We start from the raw sequence: 20,049 nt of genomic DNA on the forward strand, positions 1-20,049 counted from the left end.
TAGTTTTTATTGTATTTAGTATGACTCCGGAATTGTAGTAATGAGAATGCCGATATACAAATTGTTAAAATGAAATATATATATGTATACACATACATATATGGATCCATCAATAAAGTCAACGAATAATATTTTTGTATTCTTGAGTGTATTTTAAAGCTTACATTTATACATCAATGTAATTATAATTATCTTTAGCTCTTTACTCCGCCTTTTCTTCCTTTGTAACCACTCCTACCAGATGTACAGGCTGAGCAGGTGCAAGAAACTGGCACAGCCACTTGTTTCTTGAATGTTCTGTAGTTTTCACAAGTCAGTTCAACAACTAGAGGTTTATACTCTGTTGGTTGACAACATTTGCAATTAGCTACTTGATTCCAATTCTCTGCAATTAAAAAAATAATATAATTATACAGTAGTTCTGGTATAAATTATATACTGTATTTGTTAAGACTTGCCTGTGTCGAAATAGGTGGTGGATTCACATTTACCACGACATTCTGTGACTCCATCAATGGGCTCTAAATTCTTGCAAATGCCATGTCCTCGATGCTTAATGTTAAACATACCAATAGTATTCTGTAGCTCTAAGACTTCAGCAGCACAAGAATCAACCTTTTGATTATACACTGACAAATTGCACATTTTGCAACAATCCTGTGTGTAAATTGAGGTCACTGGACAATAAGTTATATCAGGACAGACTACAGAACTGCTGCTGATGACTAGTTGTTCTCCTTGATTCATACAAGTAAATGAAGTACAATTATCAGTAGAAAACCAGGTAGCACCTGGCTCATATAACATATCCCCAACCACGCAATAAGCCTGCCTACATTTTCCACAACATTCAGCCTCGTTCATTTCATATACCCAGCCAAGAGTACAATTTTTATTGCAAACTTCTATGTCTTTGTACTTTGTGACAACATCGTTCAACACACAGAATTCTGTAGTACATTTATCATCCAATAATTTCCACTTCTCTCCCGGTTTATACATGGTACCATTATAACGGCAACCAGTTTTAATAAACTGTGGACAACACTGGCCTGCGATGTACTGCTTTTCTATCTCAAATTCAGCTTCTTCCCGAGCATCCATTTCTGGGCACTTCTGTGTGAAAGATTCTATATAGATACTTTCATTGTTGGACTGGCAAGCGTACTTGGTACAGAAATCGGGAGAGAGCCATTCTTCGCCCACGTTTATCGTTTTATTGTTGACTATACAAGCTACTGGAATGCATCGTCCACAGCAAGTGGTGCTCCTATTATTCGTGGGCTGGTACTCAAAGCCAGGATCACAGGTTGTGATACATTCTTGGACCCTCACTTGTTTTTGTATCCCATTTTCATCCTTGATACACTTTATTAAAGTGCAACTGTCTTCAGGATTTGGTTGCCAAACATCACCAATATTGTATATCTCATCTCCATCCTTGCAAGCTGTTCTCTCGAAATTAGGACAGCATTTATCCTCTACAAGAACTTCTTCTACGACAAAGTCAGATATATCTGGATGGTCCACTGCTTTGAGACAATCTGTAGTAAAGCACTTCGGTGTGGGACCCGTTTCAGAAAATTCACAGATACAGGAAGTGCATTTTCCATCCATCCACTTTTCACCAAGCTTCTTCGCCACTATATGTTCCGACATTTCTATCTTACTCTCTGATTTAACATTATACAAACATAAATCTTTTGGTGGAACACACTTGTAAGTGGCACAGCAAACGTCCCACTTTACATCAGATTTCAGCTCATGATATTCTGGACAAGATGGTGCTGCAGGACAAGTCTTAGAATCACAGATAGTCATAGATCTCGGACAGCAACCAGAAGTGTTTGTCACCTGCACGAATCCAGGTTCCAGCTCTTCGACTTCTAGTGCGACTTCGTTGAGGATAGGACATTCTGATGGTGGCACACATTCGCAGATGTATTTCTTGCATCCATCTGAATCTACAGATACCTTTACAGTTTGCCCATAGCCACACTCTGGAATTTGAGGTTCTTCAATGCAGAAGGGTGCCACAGTGGTTACTGTTTTTGGAATACAAACATATTTAGTACAACAAGATTCCTCTGTCCCATTAACCACTACAGGTGCCATGTTCTCTTCACAGATAGTGTCTATTGCTGGACATTCGGTTTTCTCGCAATTAATGCTCTTTCTATTGCAAGTGCACCTTGTGCAAACATCTGGGAACCATATGTCACCTTCAACGTGTCCTTCTTCATCACATAATAAACATTTTTCCTTTGGGATACAAGTATCATTATGAAAGACGAAGTTTGGAGGACAAAAACAACCTTCTTCATAATTCTTCGAACACGCGGTACTATTGATTTCGTTGATTGTATCGCAAGTCTCCTTACAAGTAAAACCACAAGGTTGATATACCAAGTCTAAAAACAAGATAGTATTTAAGTGATGAAATTTAATATAGATAAAAAAAAGAAACTTACGTGGAGGACAGAAGTGAGGACACATTTCACTACTTCTCCAGATTAGGCACACTCCCATCTGCTGACATTTCCTTGAATATGCTTCAAAACTATCACAATAGCTTCCTCCAGAACACATACTATCTTGACAGGCCATCAAATATGGCATTGGATCAACAAGATTATGACACATGTCAAAGTCCATCGTATCTAATAATTTCCTGCATGTAGCCTGATCTGTTGGTGATAGAACGCACTTGCTTTGATTAATGGAAATACACGTATTTGTGTCTATGTTGACACCACTTGGAGATTCTGTGACCAACCAGCTTGTACCAAAATCTTGCATATTGTCCGCGACCTATTTACCAATAAATTGAGATCATCAGTTTTTTTACTTTTCTATCTTTTCTTTGTTTCCCTGCTTATTGTATTAAGAAAATGATCATACTTGGCCATCTTGTTGCTTCAAATCATCTTCTGCCTCTGCATTGCAGTTACCACAGAGACCTTCTATAGCACCTCCAAAGATGTGAGAAGGAACAGTCAAGCTAAATGCAAAGTTCGGCTGGTAGCTGATGATCTCTAGTTGAATAGAAGGAATCAGCAACAGCAGCTTCTCCGAAGGTGTTTGTTCTAGAGTCAACCAAGGTGTATTGAAGGGGAATCCGTACACTTTCGAACCATTCAATTCCACTTCGAATTCCTGGGTAGGTACACCCTCCTTAATTTTAATTACATGATCCTGGTAAAGAACTATAATCGCCTCGGTACATATTCCAGTATCGCAAATTCTATTTGACACGAGAACCTGATAAGTGTGTTCTTCATTTCCCTTTGTGTTTTCAATAATATCTCTGGAGAGAATATATGTACAATTTCCATCGAATTTCACGTTTTTTCTATCGAAGGTGATGAATTTGGAGTTCCCTAACCATTCACAAATGCAATCCTTGCAATGTATAGGAGGTACACATTTATCTCCATTGCGTACTGTACCCTCTGGGCAAAAGCAACCAGAGAAACATACTCCCTGCATTACTGGACAAGGGTCTATCTGCTGCAAGTTCTCGCAACTGATCTCACATTTGTTTCTGCAATGAAATTACTCATAGCAATATGTCGGACCATTTCATTCATTAATTTTAAAGTACCTAAAGCAATCTTTGTGAACAAAAGGCGGGGTGCAAGAGGTTGGACAATTGTGAGTGCTTCTCCAGATAGATAGATCCATAGTTAGATCACTAGCTTGACATTCAGTGATAAAACTAGTTAACAAACGGCAACGACAGTCGTTGTATGTGAAATTACTGCGCAGGCAGCTACACGTGCTCTCCATACAACTAGATACAAATTTTTCCAAATCCACAGTCTTTGAACATTCTGCCAAGGAGGTATCCTTCACTATATTACAGATTTTCCAGCTCTCTGCTTGCAAGTCGTGTGGACAGACCTGGAAAATTAAACAAATTTAGAATAAATATATTACTGATGTTAATTAACACTGTCGAACCTGTGGATCACATTCTGGTACTCCCTCCATGGCCCAACTGTTTCCAAATTCTACAGTGCTTCGAGCCTGACTTCCATCAGGCAATTCTTTATCATTCATGGAGTATCCATCGAAGTATCCGCACAAACCATCCACTCGTCGAGCCCATTTTGTGGAAATTCCTATTTTCACATTCGAATTTCGATCCCATATCACCCAAAACCCATAGTTGTTGGATAGTAAATATGTAATATCCCCTATGCTTGCTATCTTGAAGGAAGGAAAATTATTACTGATTCTAGCTATCTGCTTTTGTGTGAAACTGTAATCGTTAATGTCCACATGCATATCGGCGGGGTACAGAACAACTACATCTGCATCCAGAATCACAGCTAAGATCTTGATACACTGGCCAGTGTGTGAATCACATTGTTTTTCCACTATAAAAAGTATAATTAAGATATCTTCCTAATAAATAATTTCATTTATTAATTCTAATGAAATTATATTATAATTTTGACACATAAAAGACTTACATGTAATATACCATTTATTGGCAAACATATCTCGTGCTAGAATGTGATTGCAGATATCATATTTGTATTCCAGCTTGTCAAAAGTGCTGAATGTTCTTCCCGTCACATTGCAAACAGCTTCTATTGGTGGTGGAGGCTTACAAGTATATTTAGGACACTTCTCAAGCTTATACATGCTCATCTTTTCATAAACAACTGTGTAACCTGGTGGACAGGACACCTTTGGGCAGGTCTGAGGTACAGCCTGATTAAAAATTGATAGTATTATAGGCACACAAGTAAACTGTGCACATTCTGTTTCACTTTTAATGTTTTCATTATCTGTGTGTTTCGAATCATGATTCATAGACTTATTGAAAGAGTTCCTAAAAGAAGAGTTTGCATTAGTCATTACTAAACCAACGTATTTGAAATTTTATAACAATACCTTAGTCCTTTCGTTCTCAATGAATTCATGCTTGAAGATTTTACTTCCTTTCCCATATGGGATCTGAGATAGTGTTGCCATTTTGTAGGCGTTTTTAAAACTATCTTGTATCCCAGTGGGCAGGCAGGCTCTTGACACACGATTGGAGTAACTTCAACATTATAAAATGTTATATAGATCAAATTTTCCTCAATAAAGTTTCATAAATGTAGCTGTTTTAAATCAATTTTTCAATACCTGAAGTTGGAGTAACTGTCGTACTTTCTATTTTCACTGTAGTAATTTCTTCATGTTTTATTGTAGTCTGTGAACAATCCTTTTCATCATCTGGACAATCCTGAATCCCATTACACCATGAATTCTCATCGATACAAACGTCACTAGTTGGACAGTGACGTGTCCCACTTGGACAAGGTTTGCAAATACAATTGCAGAGTCCGTTAACCACTGGTCTCATTTCTGGCTCTTGACAAGGTTTACACTTCATTGGCTGACAGAAAGAGGTACCACCCAAGGTGCATGTGCATTCTTGACAATTTTCACCCATATAAATTACGCCCACATTGTATCTAAAAAACGTTAACCTTAAAATTCGAGAAAAGAGACTGTGTATGAAAAAGGCGCGTTGCATACGTTATATGTCCAACTACGCAAGGACATTCTTGCTGGGCAACACAAGTATCTCCATTCCACCAGAGTGATTCTGTGCATCTACAATTAACTTGATCTTCAAATGGTACTCCTTTGCACACATTGCATTTTTCTAATGTTTGTACCGTTGTTGGCGTTAATTCTAACTCTTCAGTGATTGTTTTAATTGTAGCTATACAAATTAAATGTAATAAAGAACACAGAAGCAAAATTATTAATGTCCCAATTTATACAAGAGCTACTTACTATAGGGCAAGAAGCAGCCAAGGACTTCAAGTTTGAGACCTATCTGTTTGTGCCATTTAATTGGTTGCACCTTCAGATATCTTGCATTCAATGGTTTATCAAAGTAATTCTTCTTAACAGTGTCGGAGTCAAAATTACCTAAGAATTCTCTTTCCAAGCCATTCTCATCCATGACTGGGTTCCACTGATAATCATCACTGCTGTAAAACACTTTATAAACCGTTGTCCAGGTGTCATCGCTACCCTTAGTAGCGATGCCTGTTAAATTACGAGGCTCCAAGAAGTCAATCTTTACAAATTGGTATGGATTGTCTAGTTTCGGATGCCAGATGCTCGGAGAAGATAACTTTAAATTCGGTAATAAATCAGTAGAAGAAGAGGATACTGAGACTTGTTCAGGAAAGATTAAACCATTGTCTAGCCCCATTGCATCATCACATACTAGGAAAGAAATATAGAAAATAATATGATTTTGTAATTTTATACATCTTGTTTTTATTTAAATCCAATTACCTGGTATTATGATCTTCTCTGTGATCATTGTAGTTGTTATTGGAACACTTCCTCTCACAGGTATAATGGTGCTTACCATTTCCTGGCAACCAAGCAATTCTACTTTCATGGCTATACCATTGTGCCAGGATAATGGATTGATACGAATTATTTTGGCTTCAATAGGCTTGTAAAACTTTTGTTCAACAGACTTAAATTGATCCACAGGTCCTCTGAATACTTGTGGTTCCTTTCTATCATCCATAACATAAGAAAACGAGTGACCATTTTCCGAAAATAGTACTTTGTAGCTAGTTACAAATTTATTTTCCATTGTACTGCCTTGAATGATGATTCCATAGATAGGTTCCGGGTTCTGGAACTTTATATCCAACCTAAAAATAATCAAATAATAAGATTAATCATTTCAATGGATAAGATGTAATTATGCACTTACCATTGATCAGTAGTGGTATATTCAGGCTCCCAAAATTTAGTATTCCCATTCAGTAGTGCATTTTCTGGTTGGAACTCGGAACTTTTAATACTACTAGCATTAAAAGAAACTTGATCGTTCAAATACTGAACCAAAGGAATAAAATTGTTGCTAACACAGTAAGCTGGTGGACTAACAGTACTTGACATTATGATCGTGAAAGCCTCAGTTCTTTAATACATAAAGATTATTAGTATTCCTATTATCAAAGAATTATAGCTTTTTAAAATTAATAAGTCTACTCACAAAAGTGTGGTTGGAAGAGTAGTTGCTTCTGTGGGTGGTTGGGTAATTGGTTTTTCAGTGGTTACCTTATTCGTTACACTAACGCATAATGATTTATCACAGGTGTAATAATTATTTATACACTGACAGATTTCACATTCTGATTCCTTTAGAATCGCACCAGAAATGACTGGATGCCCATTGTGGGATTTGCAGATACAGTCACTCTCGTCTACACATGTCAATGCATCTCTCCAGAACTCATTTGATGAACACTGTGGTTTATTCAATGGTATGCACCCTAATTTTTTAAATAATTCAATATTAATCTCAAAAAATTCTTTTTTTATTTAAAGTGTAATAAAAGTACTATACCTGGCACACAATCAGAAATACCATCACATTTCCCTTCCTTTATTAAGGTGTATTTATAGTAATCACAAACCTTGTTACAGTTAATAGCGCATTCGCTCCATGTCTCGCCCTCTTTACATGCTTCTGCAAAAGAATCTGTTTTTTACATATTTCTGCTCTTTTTATGGTACCAAAAATATTAATAAAATATTTAAAAACTATTAGAAAATATATTATACTGGCTGTTATGTTTTTCTGTAAGGTAGTCGATGTGATGCTCGTATATTTGGTCGTGTTATCAGTTGTCCATTCAGTCGTATTTGGCATTGTCTGTTTCATCGAACACTCTGGTCTTACTGATATAACATTAGCTGGCCAGTCACAGACTTGTATCTGAGGATTGTAAAACATGTTTTCTCCGCAGGATTTCTCCACAAATTCATTGCCATTGAGTCCAGGGGTGCATTGATAAAATAGATGACAATTTGTGGGATGAGATTCGTATGGATGTTCCATATTGCACTCTTTGTATGTAGGTTTTTTGGTTGTACTTGGTATTTCTGTAATATAAATTGACTTTATCATTAGACTAAAATAATAATCTTGATGTTTCCCTGATACAGACCTGGTCCTCCAGCGGTAGTTGCTGAACACTGGCATAAAACACTGATTTCAAAGTCGATACAAGGAAGACCAGGTTGAGATTGGCAATAAAGACCATGTTCCAAACTGCACTCGACATCCAAACCAGTTTCTTTTGGTGTTAAGTAATCATTTACTGATCTACACTTTATATCAACCATTTGGTTCTTGTTACATATAGCAGATCCTTTGTTCGCCTTTCAAAAATTATATAGTAATATAAGAGAGATGAAATAAAATAAATAAATGATTAAACAATATAATAAAGTATTACCAATTCTAAAGTTGAAGGTAAGGGTTCAATATCCTTAAATTTCTTCCCTTTAATTGCTGGATCCTGATTTATCCAAGCAGTCCAGCCATCCACACATTTCTGTGGTTCTTCTAGCGGTATAGTATTCGGCGCAGTGATAGTTGTACAAGGTTCTCCTTTGCATAACACTTTTCCACGACTACAGTAACACATCTGACAATTTTCATTCTTTACACTATCACCCTCATAATAAATTACCTACAATATGAATTATCATTAGTGACAAAAGATATTTTAATCATTTCCTCAACATACCCCATTAATTTCAGTACAAGGTGTTTTACAAGTTTCTTTGGGAACGCATTCCGTGTAACTATCATTGCTATACACTTGATTCTGAGGACAAGATTTGACCAAACATCCTTCAACGCAAGTGTCTTGAGAACATAAATGAGCTTTATCCTTTAGAGTGATAAGATTATCGCAGGTTTCACGAGGACACGTTGTAATGCAAGGAGAATACGAGCTACATTTTTCATCACATTGTATGGGACAGAGTTCTTGACTGCGCCATTTTATGGGAACTCCTTTTGCATTACATTCCTGAGCGTATGCTGCCAAGGCAGTGCATAGACATTCGCAGTCTCCTCCTAAAATACGAAAAATACAGATATAGATAAAAACTTCTCTTATTTTTATAACTTAATATAACACTCACCTGTATCACAACTACAAGTATCATAAATGCAGTTGCGCACATAACTTTCGACCTCAACTTCGGAATGACAAGGATGAAAAACTGGTGATTTTAATATTCCACACTTTTGTACAGCCCATAAGTTCCTCTCTGGATGTTGCACACAAGGATCCAAGACATCTTTCGGCTCGGGACAGAACTCGTTCTTCTTCCAGGAATCTCCAAATAGATTAGCAGACACTTCTGAGATTCCACCTGAAGGAGTTTTGAAATCATCCTTGCTATTATCATTGTAATCACCACAGAGTCCTTTTGTGTGCCCCTTCCAACTAGGCTCTAATCTTACATACACTCTGGTACCTGTAAATATCATCAAAGTTTTAAGAAAAATTCTAAAACAAGTATAAACAATGGAAAAATAGTGATCATATAGTGATACCTTTATCCCATTGTACAGTTAACCCCATATCTGGTACATCAATAAATACAAATAGTCCAGCTTCTCTCATGGAGATCCTTTTAAAATTATCCGCTGGAAGTTCCTTTCCTCTAGTTAAAACAATTCTTTCTGAGTTTTGACCACTTCCAATGGTAAGAGTGATCGATTTAGAGCAGGATGTCCCGGTTGTTCCACAGGGGACATTCTGAATAGACACGTCGAAACAGTCTTCCTGGCTCAAAGAACCTTTCACAAACACGTAATCGCATATTCCTTCGAAATCATAAAGCCTCCCATCAAATGTCTTATAATGAGAGTCTCCCCAAGCAGAACAAACTCCTAATAGAACAGAAGTTTCGATAATTAGATAAAATTGAATGTTTCATAGGGTAAAAAGACGTTTATAATGTTACCTGCACATGTCCTATCAGTGCATTTCCATGTTCCATTGATACACTTGCATGTATTGCAGTCGTTTTGTATAATAGATCCTTCTTCGTAGCTCTGACTTCCATGATGACATGAACAAGATTCCTCTTTGATGCATCTACCATCTGGCTCATCCAAAACATAACCAGGTTTGCAAATGCAGCCAGATTTACAGATTGACGGCTTCTGGACTAGTTTGTGCATATTATGACAGGTCCTAGGCTCTGCTGGTACACAGTCTGTAACTTCCTGATTATTGCTTGCCACACATGAGGCCAATAGGTCCTTGGTTGCTGGGTATTTTGTAATTTCATTTGGTGTGGCTTCCTGACAGCTCCAAATTCCACCTGTTTAAAGTAATTCATAAAACTATTTATGAAATTCAATTTAATATTAAAATCAAATATTTTTTAGATTTATAAAAGTCAATACCTGCACAGGTACAAAGTTCGAGTGCTTTATTTCCAGGTCTGACTTCTTTGTGCCCTGGACTAAACTCCAAGTCACTGTAAATGCATGGACACTGTCCAATTGGAATGCATTCCCCATGGATATCCAATGTTTCTCCCTCTGGGCAGTTACATCCCTCTACACATTCTTGTTTGCAGTCCTGATAAGAAGATATATCTCCACAAGATCTGGAAATATTGGAGATAACATTACAGATATCTTACATTTATTGGTATTTGATTAATTTTGAATTATGGCATGCCTGGTGCAACTATCTCCACAAATTTGATAAACTTGATTCCCTGGACAATGAATTTTACATTCCTCTATGTTCTGGTGCCATGAAAGCTTTATTCCAGCAGCTGCACAATCTTTGGCATATGCAGCTAACATAGGACAGAGACAGGATTCAAGTTCAACTTTACAAGAGCACATATCAAACAAACAGTCTCTGTAAAATGTATCCGGATCTACGTGCCAGTGGCAACCTAAAAAAGAGGATTATAAATAACCGAACTGGAAAATTTGTTAGACTAAATCTCGATACTCTACCAGCAAAGATATCACTGAATAAATAAGAACAATATTGCTTTGCAGTGGCTCGTTTTTGTGGATCAAGATCACAGGGATGATCCAATTCTTTGTCTGCGACATTGGGACAAAATTCATCACATTTCCATTTATTGGCAAAGGCAATTGCTGTGTTTTCAATGTCACCCTCTGGTGTAATGAAGTCGTCCTTCTGGTTCTCAGAAAATGTGCCACAAAGTCCCCTTGTATTGCCTAATAATCAATGTAGAAAATGGAAAATTTGATATAACGTTCTATTTAAATAAATTTAAAGAATAATGAAAATTAATTAACCATGGAATTCAGGAGGAGCATTAATATATACACGAGAAATTCCATCCCACCATATCTCCAAACCATTTGGCAATTGAACGATTAAAAATATACTGCTTGCAATGCGTATTCTAATTCCATGAATAAGTCTAGGAAATACTGTTAGATCATCTCCATTAATCAATACTTCCCTATGTTGCTTTAGCTTCATGCTAATGTCTTTGTAATTGATTGTGATAGTCTTCGTACAGGAAGGAGCTTCAGAAGGAATGTGTCCCATATTCTACAAATAAAATTACAATCATTTGATAATGAAATATATTAGAAAATATTAGAAATTAATAGTTTTATAAACAGACCTCCGATATTGCACCAGAACAGGGAACATTTTCACCTTCGATACTGTAATCATCACCCTTCATCAGATAATACTTGCATTTTCCCATAAAGTCATAATGTCTTCCATCAAAAGTAATATAATGGGGATCTCCTATGACAGCACACCTAGCACTGCATTTTGTTTGAGTACATATCCATTTTCCAGAAAAGCATGTACAGGTATTGCAATCCTTTTGTACACTCTCCCCAGGCTGAAACAATTTTCCACGCAGCTTGCAAGGGCATTCATCAAATTGAATGCACCTTCCTTCGTAAGCTACTGTTCCTTCCGGACAAAAACAACCCTCTTCGCAATCCATTGTATTTGGTTTCTTTTCCTCTACTGTCCAGCAAGATGATTCTATTTTTGGACCACATGGCAGGTATATTCGTCCACTGCTACATATCATGGCTATAATATCATGAAATGATAGAAAATACTTTTTTCGTCAACAGCTTATACATTAAATTAAGAAGATTCTAACTTACGACAAATGTCATCACTCCTCCAACCAGATAGAGACACAACCTTTTTATGAGCACATTGCCTAACGTATACATTCATCGTATCACAGGCACATCTTTTTCTGTCACTGTCTAAGCAAGAACAGTAATCCCATACACAGGCTGTCTGCAGCTCAGGAATGTTAAGTGTGCTAGCACAAGCTTTAAATCGGCGATCAGAAAATAGTTTTGTACAAAATTCAATGGCTTCTTTGGTAATTAATGAATCAGATTCACAGGAGTGCTTAGTGTTTGGATATTCGTCGCACATTTCTGAAAGAATTAAATGAACTCTAGATATTAATAACTAAAAAAATTTATCTTTGACTGTAGAGTAAGAAAATGATACCTCCAATATTTTCTGTCCGCCAAGAAGTAGCAAATGATGCAATACTTTTAGTATGTTCTCCATTCTTACTTATTAAATCGTCACTTTTATCGCCATTCATGTTACCGCATAATCCGGTCGTTTTATTCCACATATTTTCTAGAGCTTCAACTTGTAACATCAGAGCACCATCCCATTTCAACTGAATTCCCAAAGAGTCCAAAGTTATCACAATGAAATGTGCAGACATTTCAGCTCTCAATGCAGAGAGTTGTGCTGGAATTGGAAGCTGGTGCTTTCGAGTTCTAAATTCTGGAACGCCGTCTTCATTTCGCAACAAAATGTATTCTTTGTCCTGGATGAAAATTCTGATAATCCTGAAACAGTCCTGATTTTTGCAAGTTGGACTGTTGTCCACAGTTACAGTGAACAGTCTGTTCTGTGCTTCCTGTACTAAGATATGAGAACATCCACTATCGAAGCTGAAAACATTGTCATCAAAGGTTTTGTAGTGCATTCCACCCCATGTGAAGCAGGTTTTTGGAACTGGTTTCTTCTCTTCAATAAACAACAGGTTATTCTCCGGTGGATTAAACATCATCTAACATTAATCAAAGTATAATTCAGTAATACAAATGTTTCATATTCAATTTTAAACCGCTGGTCTTAAATTATTACCGTATTCGTGACCATATTGGATTCATGACTGCTATAATGTTGTGTGAGCCCATAATTTCCTTGTAACAATGGTAACTGGTTTGTATGGGATTTGAAAGTATCCTGGTAGGTCCAAGTATGATTAGTCTCCTTAACATAAGAATGATACGTTGTCCCCAAAGAAATTATATTCATATTATCGCCGTAGTTACATTGGGGAATTGGTTGAGGTGAAAAGACACCTGTTTCATAGTTGCAAATATATGCAGAAGCTGAAGGGAACTCAAATTCTATCCCATCAGGACATCTTATGATACATGAATAAGTATCATCAACACTTGTGCAGGAAAAGCCTCCATTAAAACCCATTTTCTCCCCATTGCAATTATCAGTAGCTATATCAGAATTATAATCAATCAATTACTTAGATTAAATAATGTTACTTTATTAAAATAAACAAATTATTATACTTACAATATTGACACTGGGGTCCTTTGAATGCTTGAGGACATTGACAAAAATTAGATGGGAGACAATTGCCACCATTCTGACAAGGTGGATCACACACAGCTATAATAAACAATCTTTATATATGTGATAATAAATTTAATATTTAAATTACAAATTGAGGATTAAAAACATACGTTCACAGTCAGGTATGGAGACCCAGTCTTCCCTGGTGGGCTTCCAATTTCCATTCTTGCACATAAGATTAGTGACTGAGGTGCCATCCGGGAACGTAAAATTCTTCATACAGGATATGGTACATGATCTAATAAAACAAATATTGGAACAATTAAATATTTAATATGGATATTTTAAGTACAATATAGTTCAACGTTCTTAAGATCATACTGTGAGTTGCACTTCTTATGTGCATTAAGTACTGGAGCAGGGAAATTTAGACATGGTTTGTTCTCAAATTGACACTGTGGTCCAGTGAAGTCCTCGGGACAATTGCATTGATGGGGTGCGACACATATTCCGTTGTTCAAACACTCTGGTATACAAATTGCTGAAAATATAAAAATACATTTATCTTGCGCATATTATACTTTTTACACCAAAGAAATTGATCATCTTCGAATAAAACTCACGTTCACAGTGAGGAATAGAGTCCCAATCTGTGCCATAAATATGCCATTCCTCATTCATACATGTTATAGCTAATCTTGTTACTCCGTTTGGAAATTCGTAATCACGTTTACAAGTTGCAATACATCCACTATAAATAAAAATTGGTAAATATTCAGATGTAACACTTCAAGATATCATCTATTAAACAATAAAAAATCACCTGTCTATAGAGCAAATTATTTCACCATGTATGGGTGGATCTGGTTTCTTACTGCAACCTCCTGGAAATATAGGCAATTTCCTTTTACTCTTTGTGCTCTTCACACTCTCATAGACATGTTTTAGAGAGTCATTTAGTGAGATAGTAGCGCTGAAGAATTTAAATATCAATTAGATTTAGTCTTAAAAACCCCGAGAGAAAGTAAAGAATCACTTACTCTGTTATAGCAGAAAATTCCGATAGATTATCACCGATAATTAGTTGATTACAGATCGTAGTAATTATAGCAATGTTAAGAAATGCTTTCCATAGCACCATGTTGAAGTATCTACTTTTATAACATGCTTGTTAAAAAGAAATGCTTACATGAAACGCTATTCGCAAGTCTTCTCTTACCAAATATACGAATTAATACATTTCTTCTTTTATATAGCCACCTCCAGGAGGAAGCGGATAACCGATAACTGAAATCTTACTTGATAAATTAATTCGACGAAATAATATGTCATTAGTGGGATTTATATCGTGTCAAGGATTCATGCCTGGGATTCGTGAATTAACAAAACTTTGCTTCTAAAAAATTACACATTTATTATTACAAAATTAAATGATTTACACGATAATTATCAAATGAGAATAAGCATTAAAATGTATATATATGTATATTATCAGGTACTCTAATAGTTTACTTACAGCTAAAAATAATTCTTTAGAACACCTGGCATATCCATCTTCCCTAGCCAGAGATAAATCATTCACATAGAAAAGCATAAGGATTCATTGTTCCAGTATTCTTAACATATATTTAAAATTGGAGTTGTGATTTGATTAGCGAGGTCGTTACAAGCGTTAATGAGTTCTTAATTAGTCAGATAAGGCAACAATGGCGTAACTTATCAAACAACACTACTCCGTCATTCCCACATTTGTCATATCAATATAACTCATTAATAAACTGTAAAACCTGATAACCATTTCAAGTTTTTAACAACATCATTCTATAAAAATTCAATGTTTATTCACAATCAGTTTCAAACAATTTCAACAATTATTAAACTATCTAACATCGATAACATTATTGTACTTTAAAATTATTAAAATATGATATTACTTGATATAAAATATCTTTAAAAAATCTTCAGTCAGTATAAAACATATAAAAATTATATATGAATGATTTATTTAAATTTATCTCAGTCATTAGCCTGATAATTTTTACTAATTAATTGTCCTGGTTCAGAATATTTTGCATGCCATATCTCATAGTACACCTCGCTAGAAATGTTATTTAAATTTGTAATATTAAACTCTTCTTCCAACGCAACTCTCCAGACCTGAAAATAGAAATATTTAGTTAATTCTAAGTTCTTTCTTATCATAATACATTCATAATAAAATAATAATCATACATCCTTGTCAGATATGGATATTGCTGCTTTTCTACTTCCAAAAACAGCTTTCCTCTTTAAGACATGAAAATGATATAATAAATAATTCAATGTGTGCATTTTTTCTGATTCTCCTACATTAAAAGTAACAGACATAAATGAGCAGCATTCGTTTTTTACTGGGTATAATGCACGAGTCCAATAAACACCAGTCTTAACACCACCCCATAATAAAGATTGCAAAGAGTATCCATGAAAGGTTCCCCTTAAATACTGGTCCCTTGTATCAGAAGGATAAATTCCCATAGAAGCCAAATGTTTAGCTGAAAACAATTAAAAACTGCAGTTTAATTATAGTTTTGTAGATAAGGAATATCAGGAGTGATAAAAAATTTACCGAGATAATAATCTTCCTGTTTCCAATATTTGCCACTGATTGCACATTTTTCTGAGTTATCAAACATTTTAATTAGCTTCCTAAGCACTCCCACACTAATTACATATCCAGCATCAGCTACATTATAAGATTGACCCCAGAGAGTAACTGCATGACCCAAATAATGATTCTGAGTGTGATTTAATGGGCCAAGCATGTACCGCAAATTTTCAAGAACCACTAATGTGTCATCTTTTACAAAGATAAGCCATTCTAATGTTTCACTGCTCTTCCACACATACTTGAAGGCTTCACATAAAAGTTGCCATGAAGATACTAATTTTATATCAAAATTTATAATAGGCATTTTAGGATCTTTCACTTGACCAAAGAAGTATATCTTGTTACAATGTTTTCCCCAAGTATCCTGGATAGATCTAGCCAATTTAACTTTTTTTACAAATACAATACAAGTGATGTGAATATTTGACTTCAACCACTCTGCTTCTGATTCTTCCCTACTTTCAGGTCCATAAAGATAAATATCCATATCAATATTTTTTGACCTCAGTTTTCTATTATTCAACCATTTACTATATGTCATGTTTGTTGAATCTTTCCAACTCTGTATAACAGTCTCTTGCTTGATCCATGTATCAGACATGAACCATTTAAGATCATTTCTGTTTGTAGAGTACAAATTTAATGATGATTTCTGACAAATGGAAATATTGTTAAATAAATCTTGAGCAGCAAATAAGATCAGGGCAAGGAGAGAACCGATTCCGAATCCAATTAGAAACACAGGCCACAGTTTAAGACGGTAGAGATACATCTTATAGTTTTGACACTGATCTGTAATACTGCATTTCTATCATAGAGCTTTTTCCTCTGAAATAGCTATGATCTAATAACATTAATTGACTCTCGTTGAACTCGCAAATGGTTGATTGCATTAGATCATTCCAATCATAAATTCTGCATCTTATAAATCATATTTGTGTCTAAAGGATCTACAAATAAAAATAACAAGGTATGTGTTATTATAAAAGTTATAGAAAAAATTGTTTAAAATATATACTTACATTTATTTATATTACTTACTGATAAAAAACGATCGAATGCGCTAAACGGCCTGATATTATGTAGATTTTGTTATTTCATAAATATTGCTATTTTCTTGTAATTTTGCAATTTTATTAATTTTGTATAACCTTTCGTTTATGTAACTGTATTAAAACTGAACGATATAATGAATTAGGTCAACAGGTGGTGTTATGTACCTAATACATTTGAACATAACCAACTAGTAATATGTTTTCCAAATAAAATATTTCATATCTCAATATTTTTTCTGTAGATAATATTTGATGTAAAATAAGATCACTGTTGTCTTTCAAAAATTATTTTTTACATATAAATTTTTATTTCTAATATTATTCTCTATTATTAGCATTGATATTATTTCGAAACAATTAAAAAAATTTATTAAATGGTAAAGGATAATAAAAGAAGTTTTTCTGTTACATGTTAAGGAAGAACTATCTTTATTTATTATTATCTTTATATATATTATAGAAAGGTTAAGCGCCTTGTCTTTACAATACGGAATTATAAAACATAGTTTTATATCTAGAAAATGTAAACGAATTATTTTAACGCGATGTTTAATATCTAGTTTTAGCATTCTGTCTGCCAGGTACTGAGTGAAAATGTTTGTATTATATGCTGTAGAATTATATACGATATGCTTAATAGTATTTCACAGTAGAATCTTTGAAAAGTAAATAGAGATCTATTTGAGAGTTCTGTTATGTGGATAAAATACAATTGTATCGCTAATTTTAGTATTTCATTATAAATATCATAAAATTTATAAATAGGAGTTTTGAGCTTTGGAAATTGGAATGTGAATTTTAGAGAAATCAAACACAAATTTCAATTTCTTATAAACTAGATTAAAAACTGACTTTACCACGAATTTTATAGAAACCTAATCCATTTCTGTTATGTACTAAGGCACCTACACCAAAGTAGTTTTCTATGATAATAAGACCATTTCTTATAATGCAGTCTGATGGCAAGAAATCTTTAATCAATGACTGTAAACCTTCAACATTAAACCTTGCTTTCTCTACTTCTGATCCTACAAATAGCATCAAAGTTTTACAAATAAGTAATTGATATAATTGAACAAATAAAGTAAATTTACCTTTGTACCAAAATAACGGATGACTAGCATAAGTAAGCCATGGTATATCCTTTGCAAATGGATTCCATTTCTTAGTTAATGGTACTGGATTGCCTTTATTCCACATCAGTCTTATCCCAGACATGTGCCTTTTTCTGGAAAGTCAATTTTAATTTTATACAGTAATTACAAATGAACTACTATCAGAATTACTATTATACATATAGCAATATTTAAAAATAAATATATATATACTTGAAACTAGACAATAAAACATAAGTATTACATTATTTATCAAAGCAAAAGTCTGCAAGCATAAGTGTGAATATTAACTAAACGAAATAAACAGTTCTATTATATAATTTGCATTTCACTTAAAATGAAATTATTTGAAGGTGCCTACATGTATTTAACACATACAAGAACGATAATACTATTAACAGAAATCAATAAAAATGGAACAAAACATTCTTTTTTTTTTTTAAATAATTGTCTCTGTTCTATGTAATAGCTCAGTGTACCTAGGTTCAAACTGTGCAAAATCTGTACAAGAGACAAGAGTAGACCACTCTTGACGGCCTGCGTAATGAAATATTGACGATACACCCTCTGCCAATCCATTTAATCGTCTAAAAATCGTTCATAAATTTGTAAACAATACAAACTAACTGTGATTCATTTTTCACCTATAATTAGATGGTAATTTTTATTGTGAAAACTTCACGATGATACTTACGGCGCTAAAGACGAAGGAGGATAAACTAATTCGCCCGAGACGAGCGTATCAATTTGCAACAAAGGTATCCGGTTGTACTCTAATATCTTTAAGGAGATGAAGTCATACTTTATTGAATAAATAGCTTTTTTTGAAAGTATTACCAATCTTTCTTTCTCAATATCCCACAGACTTATTCTACAAATATGTCCTAATATTAATCGTCATATTATATAATAATAAAACAAGATGTATATACATTAAGTCTCCTACTCTGTCAACAGCCAGCTTCCAATAATATCGTTTTCCTCTTCATTTATTAAACTCTCTTGGCAATCTTTTAGTGCTCTGTCAACAACTTCGTTTCTGTCAGAGAAAAAAGAGTGAATATCTATATGTTTGAAAGGGATATTAGACAAGTCCTTCGATGATGGAACTTCACTTGAAGTATATGTCTTATTCTCTCTGTTCTTCTTTGCAGTATCAGCTCCTTTTTATTAACAATTACAAAAAATGTTTTTAACACGTTAATCTCATTAAGATATTAAATAGAAAAACATTGTGACTCCCAATATGTAAAATACCAACCAACAGGAACAGTGTTTTGACTATTCAACTCATTGACATCGAGTTCTTTGGTAATTTCTAGCGTAGCTGTTTCAAAATTTCCCGCGGGTCCTTCATCGAAATACGTTTCATCCATCGTTTATAGGTTATGGCTCTCCTGTCTGATCAAAAAATTCCGTTGTTTTTCGTTGTTCACGATATCAGAGTTAGATAATTCTTGGAATACGGCTAAAACAATATTTTCTTTCGACCAACAACTTTTGCAATGTTAATAAAACGTATCCGTCCGATAAATTCTCAGAAACAGTTTGACATTTCAAGTGTTCACGAAAGGCGCCATGTTTATGAAATTTATCATTGATAACGTTATCAAAAGATAGCAAAGAATTTGTTATTATCATTTCTGTATTTTAAAGAATGTTAATATTGCTTATATTTGAAAAATGAGTAGAAAAATATTCCAAGGTTCTCAGATATTTTTATAAATTATTATATATATCTAGACTGCAGATTTTTATGCATTTAT

General features: G+C 34.4%; 3 protein-coding genes across 6 annotated transcripts; all 3 read right to left on the bottom strand.

Moving 5' to 3' along the window:
• Positions 1 to 129: 129 nt before the first annotated feature.
• On the bottom strand, positions 130 to 14,695 carry LOC100747796 (hemocytin). Its single transcript, XM_012380777.3, has 36 exons — positions 14,504 to 14,695; positions 14,287 to 14,436; positions 14,087 to 14,214; positions 13,845 to 14,004; positions 13,634 to 13,761; positions 13,464 to 13,559; positions 13,011 to 13,384; positions 12,354 to 12,933; positions 11,990 to 12,277; positions 11,482 to 11,912; positions 11,144 to 11,405; positions 10,832 to 11,062; positions 10,542 to 10,767; positions 10,262 to 10,467; positions 9,814 to 10,176; positions 9,401 to 9,739; positions 8,983 to 9,321; positions 8,580 to 8,914; positions 8,286 to 8,522; positions 7,995 to 8,208; positions 7,609 to 7,929; positions 7,391 to 7,513; positions 7,037 to 7,316; positions 6,752 to 6,961; positions 6,316 to 6,689; positions 5,803 to 6,243; positions 5,539 to 5,728; positions 5,143 to 5,474; positions 4,906 to 5,056; positions 4,479 to 4,843; positions 3,964 to 4,382; positions 3,605 to 3,903; positions 2,902 to 3,544; positions 2,472 to 2,811; positions 459 to 2,411; positions 130 to 385 (listed from the first exon to the last, which is right to left on the bottom strand). The coding sequence occupies exons 1-36, from the start codon at positions 14,602 to 14,604 to the stop codon at positions 195 to 197; spliced, it is 11,820 nt and encodes a 3,939-aa protein (XP_012236200.1). The 5' UTR covers positions 14,605 to 14,695; the 3' UTR covers positions 130 to 194.
• A 239-nt stretch (positions 14,696 to 14,934) lies between these two features.
• On the bottom strand, positions 14,935 to 17,411 carry LOC100749469 (C1GALT1-specific chaperone 1). 3 transcript variants are annotated; one of them, XM_012380790.3, is made up of 5 exons: positions 17,155 to 17,411; positions 16,072 to 17,063; positions 15,899 to 15,997; positions 15,696 to 15,808; positions 14,935 to 15,620 (listed from the first exon to the last, which is right to left on the bottom strand). In XM_012380790.3, exons 2-5 carry the CDS (start codon positions 16,883 to 16,885, stop codon positions 15,480 to 15,482), a joined length of 1,167 nt encoding a protein of 388 aa, XP_012236213.1. In that variant the 5' UTR covers positions 16,886 to 17,063; positions 17,155 to 17,411; the 3' UTR covers positions 14,935 to 15,479. The 3 variants fall into 3 exon arrangements, with proteins under 3 accessions (XP_012236213.1, XP_003486390.1, XP_012236212.1); XM_003486342.4 differs by having other exon boundaries at positions 15,696 to 15,997; positions 17,155 to 17,410; XM_012380789.3 differs by having other exon boundaries at positions 15,452 to 15,620; positions 15,696 to 15,997; positions 17,136 to 17,410.
• Positions 17,412 to 17,577: 166 nt separating this feature from the next.
• LOC100748037 (tumor protein p63-regulated gene 1-like protein) lies at positions 17,578 to 19,897 on the bottom strand. Of its 2 annotated transcripts, XM_012380792.2 has the most exons (6): positions 19,545 to 19,897; positions 19,230 to 19,446; positions 18,978 to 19,154; positions 18,763 to 18,870; positions 18,263 to 18,396; positions 17,578 to 18,196 (listed from the first exon to the last, which is right to left on the bottom strand). In XM_012380792.2, the coding sequence occupies exons 1-6, from the start codon at positions 19,657 to 19,659 to the stop codon at positions 18,009 to 18,011; spliced, it is 939 nt and encodes a 312-aa protein (XP_012236215.1). In that variant the 5' UTR covers positions 19,660 to 19,897; the 3' UTR covers positions 17,578 to 18,008. The 2 variants fall into 2 exon arrangements, with proteins under 2 accessions (XP_012236215.1, XP_012236216.1); XM_012380793.2 differs by lacking the exon at positions 18,763 to 18,870.
• Between the last annotated feature and the right edge of the window lie 152 nt (positions 19,898 to 20,049).

Source organism: Bombus impatiens, unplaced genomic scaffold (assembly GCF_000188095.3).
Source record: "Bombus impatiens unplaced genomic scaffold, BIMP_2.2 scf_0107, whole genome shotgun sequence".
NCBI lineage: Eukaryota > Metazoa > Arthropoda > Insecta > Hymenoptera > Apidae > Bombus > Bombus impatiens.